General features: G+C 37.9%; 1 protein-coding gene across 7 annotated transcripts in view; it reads left to right on the plus strand.

Moving 5' to 3' along the window:
- Window positions 1-12,201, plus strand: part of SIPA1L2 (signal induced proliferation associated 1 like 2) — a 151,112-nt gene that overhangs the window by 65,402 nt on the left and 73,509 nt on the right. For all 7 annotated transcript variants that reach the window (XM_040598689.1, XM_040598692.1, XM_040598697.1 and 4 more), the window contains exons 4-5: window positions 6,105-6,238; window positions 7,586-7,774. In XM_040598689.1, coding sequence (XP_040454623.1) covers window positions 6,105-6,238; window positions 7,586-7,774 — 323 coding nt within the window. The remainder of the gene's footprint in view (window positions 1-6,104; window positions 6,239-7,585; window positions 7,775-12,201) is intronic.

A 12,201-nucleotide genomic window follows, 5' to 3' on the forward strand; every position in this document is an offset into this window, starting at 1 on the left:
TGTGCCTCCAAAAGAGGTTTTAGCATTGAGGATTCTGACTACCGCTTTCTAGATTCTGCTGTCTTCAAGTATCTCTTGGAGCCTTTCATACTGTATGTACGTATATACATACTCCTTAAGCAGAGAACTTCTGATAGTGCTTAGTTTTTCAGCATAAAGGGAGGTGTTTTATGCCTTTCTTCTAGCCTTTTACCCTATTTTTTAGGATATGTTCATACCGCAAAGTGCCAGAGTACTCTTTTCAGCAGAGTAGTTCAGAAATTTGTTATTCAGACAAACCCTTTCCAGTTTGCGGTCTACTTTAGGTGTCTGTATTCAGTACTGCGTTCTGCAATCTGTGTGAAGTTTCTGCTTTTGTGGGGACAACCCCAGAATACCTATCTCTGTCCTTTCTGTGTTATGAATTACAGCTCAGTCTTTTTGCTGTTATTAAAAGAAAAGCAAAACCCCACCCTGCTCCTGTCCTTAAAAGACTGTTTGTTACTGCTTGAGTCTTCATGAAATCATGCTTGCTGGGCTTTCAAACTGTATTTGAACAGCAGGAAATAAGCACTGTACTGTACTCCTGGACTGTACTCCTTCCTCCTGTCACCCTTCACAAGGGACTCAAAAAAGAATCCAACACAGCGCTTGTTTTCACAATACAGTAGACACCTAGGGCATAGTGGCTCTAAACCCACTGTATTCAAAATGCAAGGAAGAAAATAATCTGGATCTGTCATGAAAAAGGAAGAAAAAGACCCAGAGCTAGGGATGGAGCAGGGAGTAAATTCAGAGGTTCACAATGGCTCTTAAGCTGGGTGGATTGTAAAGGATCAAGTAGTGTTGAGGGAGTCAGAGTGGAAGAGAACGAAGGGAAATGGTCACAGAAGGGTGGCATATTTTTTGAGGGGCAGAGAGGAGAAAGGGTTGGCATGGATGGAAATAAAAGGAAGATTGTCAATGGACAAAGGTGGTGGCAGGATAGGAAATTAAAAAAATAGAAAGATTAAGTCAAATGAAAGAAGACTTGTTTGTGAAATGCTTTTGTCATGGATGAGTTACAGGTTCTGAAGTGCTGACTGTTTTTTGTGAAGAAAAATTCAGAGAGATGAAAAAAGAAAATACAGAGTACTCAAAAATAAAAATATACTATAAACAAACCTAATGACCTTTCTGGGAAGCTGATGTGAGTGTAATTAGTTGTAATTAACTTCTGTTCTGGTATTATGTATATGTGATCTCTTGCCTAAAAGTAAAGTATGTTTATATTGCTATAGTATTAAAAAGTTAAGAAATAGTATCTGAGAATTTTATCCCCCATAGTATAATACTAGGAAACTTGAATTGTTACTGCCCTTGTTCCTATTTGTTCTGTAGGTAGAGTCCTTCAAAAGTAAATACGATGTGATGCATTTAACATGCAGTAAGAAATTGTTACCCTCTCACCTTTACAATGATATATAAGCCATGCCCAGTTCCACATTATCTTTCTGTAGAGCTGTAACAGAAGCTGCATGAGAGAAATCTGTGTCGGGTGGCTCTTATGAGACTGATAGCAAGTCAGGGCAAACGCGGTGATGGAACTAAAAACTTTATTTTCAATAGCTGTTATCTCAAGGGATCAGGTGTGTAAGGGATCTCCATATTACTTGCAGCTGAACACGGTTCTCACTTAAGCAAAGTTTATTGTGGATAGAGGAAATGAAGCAGGCATTTTACGTTGGACACCAAAATGTCTTGCTGCTGTGCTGATCTCCCATATAAGAAACAGTGACATTTATATGCATAGTGAGTCTTACTTCATGCTTTCATGACAGTGAGCTCTCCTAGCTGATTGTTCATTGAATTGTAGATTTAATAGCGCAGTTGAATTTAGCAAAATAATTGTGGAAGGATGAAATAAAAATTTAGCAAACGGTCGTCACTTGTATATAGAGACATATGTAATGCCATTGATTTTCTTTGTCTTTGCAAGATATCTATGAAAAAGAAATAACTTTCTGAATATTTGATTTAGTTCACAGTTTTATAATTGGCACTTGTCAGCGTACAAGTTTTATTTCTGTTTTAAGATGCATGGAAGAAACACCCTGGCATGTGTAGCACTAATTATTCCATTCCCTTTCAAGAAATGAGAGATTTGGAATTCAGTGTCTTCTGAAATGAGCTGTAGTTTTATACTGCATATTTATAAGCTTTGTAACTATTGTTAAAATCAAATCCCACATGACTGATGTAAAATATGTTAATGTTTATGGAAAATATCTTCTCAGTTTTCAGTTAAGATTTGTAAAAGCTAGAATATTTTATTTTATCTCATGGTTTTGATTCATTAATGGTGTCCTTTAGTGAACTATATTTTTGTGGGATAAAAGGGGATGAGAATGGAAAAAAAAAAGTCTGTTGATCTTTGCAAAGTATAATTGAAATATGCTTTTATTATTATTTATGTGTCCTTTTCCCCTTGTGCAATTATCCTCATAATACCTTGAGACTTGACTACCATGTTTGTTATTTGAGGGATGCTTGCAACTGTTTCTTAGTATATTGTTGTATCTGTCTGCTGATACAACAATGACAAAATGTCCTAGAAGAAATGTACAGGCTTAGCAAGCTTTTGGTATTAACTTAGTTTTGTGTAAGTAAGACTTTTGTATTAGAAGAAAAGTTGGCAATTATTTCTCAAAACGAAAAAGTAAAAAATAAGGAATATTTTGCCATCTCTCTTTTAAACAGCTAGAAAATGGCACTTATTTTCTTATTTTCTCTCGAGTTGATACTTTAAAATCAGCATAAATACATTTAAATGACCTTAATGAGTTTGCACTTTATGAAATTTTTAGAAAAGCGCGCCTTGAATTAAAAATGTTTTCCCCAAATCCCAGAATAGCAGTAATGTCATGCTATTCTTTAATTCAGCTTCTTTAATTCCCGTTCTTGAAACTGCTTTATCTATGAAGGTACATATATAACATCTTTGGTTTTGTGTCTTTCCTATTGTACAAGAAATAAGCAGATATATGCCAACCTTGCATTTTTCTGCTCCCTGAAACTGCAGCCAAGAAATCTAGTAACTGTGTAATACCCTTTTCCAGATTTACATCAAAATGGAAGGCTATAGAAACCCTAACTCAGAAGTTTACCTTTTGTCAAAGCCTGAATATGCAGCTGTGGGGAGTTTTTATGTTGTTGAAAGTGTTTGGCCTCTGAATCTGTCCCGTCCTGTCCCCCCACCAACCCATCTCTCATCCTCCACCATCTCGCTCCCTCCCTCGCCCTGTAAAATCCTGTTCCATTTGATAAATTTGCCTATCGAAGCTCAAAGTTTTAATTTAACACTGGGAAATCCATGAGATATAATTTATCCATGCAAGTAGAATGCTTAGGCTGGGGAAGGAATGTAGTTGATGAGCATGAGCGAATAATTTACTGTCTGTGCCCCTTTGATCCCAGGTGTTCCTTCCAAAATAAACGGTGCTAGTTGTAATGTGCTGCTACTCATTTTCTCTCCACTGGGAAATGGACTGTAACCACAAACATACTTTATAGATAGATTTTTGAAAGGCTACTGGAAGCTTAATTTAAACTTGATTTGATTTGACAAATAAGGCTGTCATTTATGTAGATGTAACTTTTTCTTTTTTGTACCCATTCTGGGAATATGGATGACTTTGCAGTGAAAGACATTTTGCAAAAACTTCTTTACACATGTCTATAAATACATTATTAAAAAAAAATGTTTCAAAGTAGCTCAAAAATGCTAGCAAAGTGTTATTTAATCCAGGCAATCTTAAAAGGAGAAATTAGTGTATTTCTTCATTGCTATTTAAAATAAGGAATTACAGCATAGATTGGACTGGAAGACATTTCTGGAGGTCATCCAGTCTAATTCCCTGTTTAAAGCTGCCTTTAAAGGCAGGTCCTGAACAGGTTGCTCAGAACCTATTCCCCTTTAGCTTTTGACCATCTCTGTGGATGGAGATTTCACAAATTCTCCTGGCAGCCAGTTCCTGTGTTTGATTCCCCTCAGTGAGGGGCTGCATCTTGCGGTGGTCGCTTCTTCTCCTTTCTGTACCTTGGAGAAGAGTCTGGCTCTTCTTTCCCTATAAAGCCCATCAGCTAGTGGTGTCCTGTAGTTATTTCCCCCCATAACCTGCTCTTCTCCAGGCTGCACAAGCCCACCTCCTTCGGCTTCTCCTTATCTGCTATATGCTCCAGCCCCCTGATTGTCTTGGTAGTTGTCTGCTGACCTTGTCCCACTCTGTCCAAAACTGGACACCACTCCTTACGTGGTCTCAAAGGTGCCAAATGGAGAGGCATAATGTCTTCTCCTGACCTGCTGGCATGCTCTTGCTAGTGCAGCCCAGAGTGTGGTTGGCCTTCATCTCTGCAGGGGGTTCTGCTGGCTGCAGCCTGTTGCTCACCAGGGTCCCCAGTCCTTTTCCACAGGGCTGCTCCTGAGGCAGTTGGTCCCCAGCCTGTGCTGTTGAATGAGCTTGCTCTGGTCCAGATATAGGGCTGTGTTGGTCTTCACAAGGCTTTTGTCAGTCCATTTTTTTAGATTGCCAAAAGGAGAGTTTGGTTTTACAGGTCAGGTTGAAAACTTGGGTGTTTTAGGAGCTGCTTCACATGCAGCTCAGCTGTCCCATCTCAGCATCCCGAGGAAGGGGAGAGTGGGCAGTGAGGCACGGACACCCTATGCTAAAGGACTCGGCCTGTGCGGATGAGTTAACCGCCTTTTGTAAAATACTGCAAGGTTTGTGCATCTCACTATCTGCCCAATGCACATACTACTCCTTTGTTAAAATCCTGCCAGTTATTGCCCTTCATTTATTGCACTCAGCTACCACCCTAACCACCAATACCTGAATGCTCTCCTTGAGTTTGGTTACGTACACGAACTTGTTGAGGGTGTGTTCCATTCTACCATTTAGATAATTAAAAAAATAAATTAATAACAGCCCCACTGTCAACTTTTGATAAACATTTTAGTAACTGGCCACTGATTAGAATTTGTATTACTGATCACAGTCCTTTGAGGCCAGCTGTCCAGCCAGTTTGTGTCCACCTTGTAATTTGCATGTCCAAACCATGTCTTTTCAGTTTAGCTACATGGACACTGTAGCAGATTGTGTAAAAAGTTTTGCTAAAATACAAGTAGGCGACATTCATTGCTCCTTCCGCATCCATAAAGCCAGTCATCTCATTGTAGAAAGTAACCGAGTTGGTCATGCATGATTTGCATTTGGTAAATCTATGCAGGCTGTTTCCAAGCATGTTTTTGTCCTTCGTGTGCCTGGAAATGTCTTCCATGAGAATTTGTCCCTTAATCTCCCTGGGAACTAAGGTTTATGGTGAGAAGTCTATAGCTTCCCAGACTCTCTTTCTTGCCCTTTTTAAAGGTGGGTGTAACTACTTACTGTGACCTGTCAAAGGTGATAAAGGGTGGCTTTACAGCGACATCGGCTGGTTCCCTCAACGTGTATCCTGTTTGGTCCCATGGACTTGAGTGTGTCTAGTCTGCTTAAATGGTCTCTGACTTGATCTTTCTCTTCTGTCAGTAGCGCTTTGCTCTCCCAGACTGGGCCAGTTGGCTCACGGATGAATTTAACTATTCATCAACGACTGAAGGATTACTAACCTCACTTTTCACTTATTAAAAATGAGTTGCTACTTTGAATATGAAGCTTTAAACGGGAATAAGAATTAATTGAATGAAATGAAGAAAGCTACATAGCACCTCATTTTTTTAAAGACTGTTAGCTTTTGTTGAAGACTTTATGTATAGTTTCTCCAGAGTACTTTCTTACAGCATCAAGCAAAATGATTTCATAGTAACAAAAAATGCAAAAAAAAGTTATTTCGTAGTAACAGCAGTTGCAGTAATTTGAGTTATATGATATGAGGGACCATTCTACTTATCAGAATTAGTATTTTGTGATTTATGTACTTACTGTGCAGTTCAGAAGATCAAAAGCCAATGTATTCATTGATCTCATAGCTCAATTTAAAGTAATATTTTTTGTCTAGCTGCAGAAATTTTTAATAAAATTTGGTAAACGTTTTCTAGGAGAGTCACACTTTATTATTCTCTTCTCTTTTCGTTCACTCTTGTGCAAAAGAGCATCAGAACTACTTTGGAATAGATGAAAATCTCGGACCTGTAGCAGTCAGCATCCGGAGGGAAAAGGTTGAAGATGCAAAGGAAAAAGAAGGATCTCAGTTCAACTATCGTATAGTTTTCAGGACAAGTGAGGTAATGTTCTTTCAGTAATTCTGCAAGGGAATGGAAAAATTAACTTAAGAGCTTAGGATGCTAGTTGCTTGTCTGTGGATACATTGCTAACTTTCAAAGTAAATCTGTTACTGGGAAAGGGAGGTTTCTTGTACTGTTAGTAAATGTAGTTACTCCTGGAACAAAGTTTTTGTCTTCTGTACTGCATAGAATTTTTCTCTTTTCGAGCAGACACCCAAAAGTAGGTGAGTTGGCTGGAAGGAACTGTAAGAGCCAAGCAAGGGGACAGATCTTAAGAACAAAGCTGAAGATAAGCTTGGATCAAGCTGCTTGATGTTAAGTTTCTAATGATAGAAATAAAAGATTAAGAAATGTAGGTGAAAAAGAAGGGGGAAAATATGAAAGCTAGTACTATGACTTATTTGTAGTTCTGTGTTTTGTTTCAAAATGATTTCTTTTTTTTTTTTTTCTGTGTGATATTATTATATACTTCTACATACAGGAAGGAATAATCAAATGTTGGTAAAAATAATTGATTTGGAAGACCAGCTCACTTGTGATTGTTGTAGGACACAACTCAACTTCTACTTCAAGCACATTAGTATCTCTTGCAAACTAATTTCTTGATCACAGGAACTGGCTTTGATTTGTATAAAAATACAGAATGTTATTATTGTAGCAAGTAACTATGAGTTTTCATAATCCTTAAGGCTATAGCTTTTTATTGTGATTAGGGCACAAAGAAGTGTTAGCGAGACCTCCTGATATCTCTGGGCTCACGTGCTTTTGCAAACAGATACAGAAACATATATATAAGGGTTTTTTTAGGTCAGGTTTTTCTTTTGTTGCCAAAAATTGGGCATCTCTGTATATATGTGTGGAGAGGTGATTCAGCTGACTCACTTCTAAGAAATTACTCTCTTTTTTGCCAAATCTAATGAAGATAAAGCATCATGGTTTAAAAAATAGGTGGATGGCTTAAATGAAGGTGGTGGCTTACCTCACTTGTCCACCTTGCATTCAACTACTGTGTCTGCTAGAACAGTATGGCATTAAAATGATCAAATTTTAGTTTTTCTACTGTTTCCCCCCAAAAAAAGTAAAATTTCTAGGAATTAGAATAAATTAATAGAATAATCAGTGAATTTCTTTGAACAAAAAATATATTTGTCACTGAGACCATGAGAACCTGTCTCCTTTTTAAAAGTTGTGTAGTAAAGTTTTTACTGGCTAAAAAAAATTAAAAATAAAGATCTTTTCCTTCACATTCTTTCTTCCATGCTTTTGCTGAAACCTGAAGTTTATATTCTTAAAAGTCATTGCCGTGTTAGAACTTGAAATGTTTTGTGTGTTTTACCTTTACTGCAGCTTACTACACTTAGAGGAGCAATTTTAGAAGATGCTATACCATCCACTGCTCGGCATGGCACAGCAAGAGGTCTGCCTCTCAAAGAGGTACTGGAGTATGTAATACCAGAGCTGAGCATTCAGTGCCTGAGACAGGCTTCCAACTCACCCAAAGTACCTGAACAGCTGCTTAAACTGGATGAACAAGGGGTATGTAGCACATGACTTTTCTTTTAAAGACTATTCATTTAAAAAAATAAAAATCTTAAGTATTTCACAGGCAATGTTAATAAAAATGGATCTGTAATGCAAACCATTCACTTTCTTAGTTTTAGAGATACTTGTGTATTTTCATTGAAAAAATGAGGTTTGCTTTTCTAAGAAGATTGTTCTTAAAATACTTGCAGCTTAGAGAAAAAACTGTCTATGGAGATTCTCTTTAGATGAGTGAGTAAGAGAAAGATGATAACTAAACTTTTAACATCAGTAGGAAGTGATTTTCACAATCTGCATTTGCCCTTTAATTTTTACAAATGCTGAATGCAAATAAAAATACATCTAACATCTTATTATAATTGTGTATAGGTAGGGAGTCAAAAGGATGTAACATATTAACTCTCAACATCGAAAATTTTTGATTGTTTTTTACAGCAACATTTTCTGATTAACATGAAGTAGTCTTACTAGAATAGAATGCTTCTGGGGTCAAACAACTGGAATTGTGATTGAGACTAATGAGTTAACTACATGGCAATGAAATATTCATATGGCTTCAATTTGAAGAGAAAATGCTGAGGCTTATTTGGTTCAGTAAAGTGAATCTGCTTTATTCAAAGCTAGTGATTAAATTTGTAGCTTCTGAATATTTTTTGAAGCACGGGCTTGTAATGTAATGTAATGGCTTTCAAACCAATTTTTAAAACCATGTTTTTAAAAAATGTTCATTTAAAGTGAATATTGCACTTTCTAGGCAAAAGTTAGTATCTAATCTTTTGAACTTGAGTCAGCTGGTGAATCCAGTTGATTATGATGGTGGTATAATCGATTTTTTAATGCTAATTCAGTTTCAAATGTAGCGATTGCTTCTAGCATTGGTAGTGTCTACCATAATTCTTCTGTCATCTTTTGTGGCTGTAACAATTGCTCAAAACCACGTAAATGTAGACAGGAAGAGAATTGCTTTTTTGGGTGGATTGTTAAGCTAGTTTTGTATGTATATTTTACCACTTTCGTTCACTGTAGTCTTTGTGGAGGACTTTTAATTGAAAATTCATTTTGCCAAATGTTCTTATTTTCTCCTGAGTTTGTCAGTTCTTCTGGTAAAACAATAAAGAAAAACCAGAAGCACTCAGTTCTGAATCTTAAGTGTTCCTGATGTACTGTTGGTCTCCTTCTTTCCTGTCTGAACCCCAGAGTGAGCTTAAGTTAATCTAGTAACTAATATTCACTGTTCAGAAGAGGCAGTATGTTCTAGGCAATACAGAGTATCAGTTTATTTGATCTGACCTGAATATTTCCCAAACTCGCTATAAATATTTTCCAAAATTTGGAAATGGAGGTTCTTCATTGAACTGACCAAAGTAATTCTTTAATCATCAACACCTATTTTTAGGACACAGTGTTACATAGCACTTCTCTTTGTTTTGGGTGATCAGTCCTGAAAATTCAGTCCTGTTGTGAAATGGGCTGTCACCTGATGAAATGTAGTATTAATGTATCTTATGTGTTGCTTGTTATGAGGTAATTACTTGAACACAGAAAGCTGTGCATGGAACCGGCATGAGATCCATTTATGCCTTTAATCCTCTTATGAACTTGATGCTTTCAGTTTACTAATCAAGAAAATATAAAAAGAGTTATCCTTGGTAACTGAGGGTGACGACTGGCTGAACTGTCGTGAATTTAAAAATATGAATCATGATCTAGAGGATTAATACCGTCACCAGAATAATATTCATTTTGCGTAATGGTGCATTAAATATTTGTATCGTCCCTCAGCAGACTGAAGGCAGTTTCAGTGTTTTGATTTCATTTTCTACCAGTTTCACAGTTTTCAGCAAAATCTAGTATGGCTTATGGAGGAAATATGTGGCTAAAACTTGTCTCTAAAATGACAGTAGAAAGTAGATGCAAATTGGATGGTTGACCTAATTTGAATATATAGCTAAAGAATCTGCATTTTCCTAATTTATTCTGGCATATGATGATCAGCATTAGGTGTGGCTGTAAATTTACGAGACAAGTAAACAATTTATCTTTAACCTGAACAAGATTTTATTTTATTTATTTTTACCGCTCTCTAATTACCCCCTACATCCCTCTCCCAATTTCTTCTTGTATATATGTTTTTTTGTTCTCCTCATATCCCCCTGGGAATGTTCATTTCTCTCTAGGCCAAAGGCTGAAGTTTACAAAAACCCCCAAATAATTAGGAGCTTTGATTGCAGTGATACTTAGTGGCTATTCAGTGGCATCTCTTGAGGTTCCTTGCCAGAAAACTTCTAAAATCTGTACACGAGGAAAGTCAACTAGTTTTTGGATGATAGAGAATCTAAACTGTGCAGGAAGACAACAAGATGCCAAGATTCAGTGCGCGGTTCTGACTAGAACATAGTCATTTTGAGTCAGGAAGGACTGCTGTGTGCCTTTAATACCCATCATATACCCAAGTAGCTCACTGGGTTTAGAAACTGTTTTCTGATGGCACATTATTAAATTGTTCTCAGTGTTACATTGAATGTAAGATGTCTTATTTTAGAAATCATGAAATCGGAACTATGTCTGCAAATATTTACTTTAAAAGACTTAAATAAGCATGCGGTACTGTTTAAAAACTGGCAGACTTTATCAGTTTTAAATATTCTGGTAGAGGTTTTTTGCCTGTCAAATGTACTACATAAGAAGAGCCTGCTAAAGCTCACTTAGTTACTTCTTTCTTAGGCATCGATGTTCTAGAAGTACCTCGATTTCTGCTTCTGCACAGTCCCCACGATCTTGGTGTGAGAGTTCTTTTGCTTAATTCTTCTAATTTCATAGCCTTGAGTGCTTCTAGCACACAGGTAGGAGGTTCAGACTGCACATGAGCTTGCAGCTGCTGCTTTGTTTAGGAATAGTGGTACTGGTAGAATCAAATTTGTACATAATTGCCTAGTGATTACAGTATTTGACCATGAAGTGAACCCCAGTATTAATTTCTTCCTTGGGCTTGGGAGTTATAGATCCTTGTCTTCAGTGTCTCCTAGGACAGTGTTTAAACCAAGAGCTGGGTAGGTTGTTCTGGAAGACAGAGGTGTACTTCACTCTTGTTTGGAATGATAATGATATTCATGAACAAATTCGGGAATGACTGGTGTCCTCAGAAAGAATGAAGGAGTGTGACTGCATATTTCTCGACTGTATGTTTTGCCCAGGTGCTTCTTTACTGTTAGTTGTTGCCCCTATTGTTGGTGGCTCAGTTAGCATTTAACTTCACTCCTCCGTTCTAGTGTGAAGTCAAGGAAATTAACTTAAATTCCCTGTGGTTTAAGCTAAACTATTTGATGCGGAGCTGGGATAGAGATGGCACTGTGCTCACCATCACTCTAAGTCTCTGCTGGGAAGTGTCAAGAAATAGTACTGCTTCCTGAAATCTAATGTTTATATGAACAGTTCTCTTCCAGTTTCCTTTGTGAAATGTTCATGCTAGCTTTCCACTGAGTAAAGTAGTCACCAGTGTGCGATCTGGAACCTTTTGCTAAACACCTAACTTTCTCCGGGCTTCAAAACAGGGGTCAGACGAGGAAGCACTTTGGGTGGATAGTACCTAATGCCAGTCAAAAGGGAATGACAAGAGCAGGCTGGTGTCTTAACCCTGCCCTGCTCGAGTTCAGCAGTCTGGCTCAGGCAGCTCCTACAGTGCATCCATAACCCAGAATCTCCTTTTATTTCGGACGGTCATCCTTCCCATTCCACATCAAACTGCCACAGTTCCTAATTCTGTGTTCTGTGCTGCCCAGGTGAAACCCTTGTGCAGCACCGTTCCTCATCCCTGTCCTTCCTGAGCCTGTTTGTGCCTGAATGCTCCCTGGTCAGTGGCCTCCTGCCGGAGGATGTTCCACAAGGGCTCTCCCCTACATAAAGCAGTTATACCAAAGGGAGAGGAGGGACTGGGGCTTACCAGGGGTCAGGAGGGCTGCCGTCATACATTGCTCTTATTCCTGCTGTGCTGCCGATTTTCTGCTCCAGTAGACCACATTCTGTAGTGTGCATTGCCATGAATACAGATCTGCTGAAATCACGGAGTTGGGCTGTTTGTATTAGTGAAAATGAGAATTGTCCCACTGGTAGGCTTAACTTCATAATAAGAAAAGAACTCCAGGCCCGGTTGGTGTTCTGAAGTGTTTTGCTGTAGGCTTTAATGGTCTAGCATTTCCCTGTTACTTCATTTTTAATACATTTACCTTTGGGGCATTCTTCATGTCAATGATCCTGCCTATGGCCTTCAGAAATCTTTATGAACATGGACATCTTGGGCACTAATTTTTTTGGTGTTGGTTGTGTATGAACGTAAATAGTTATATCAAGAATGCTGTCAAGTTAAATCTTGAATTGCCTTAAAAAAGCAGTAGGGTCATGAAAACACAGAAGACTTAGTAAAA

Source organism: Falco naumanni, chromosome 6 (genome assembly GCF_017639655.2).
Source record: "Falco naumanni isolate bFalNau1 chromosome 6, bFalNau1.pat, whole genome shotgun sequence".
Classification (NCBI taxonomy): Eukaryota; Metazoa; Chordata; class Aves; order Falconiformes; family Falconidae; genus Falco; species Falco naumanni.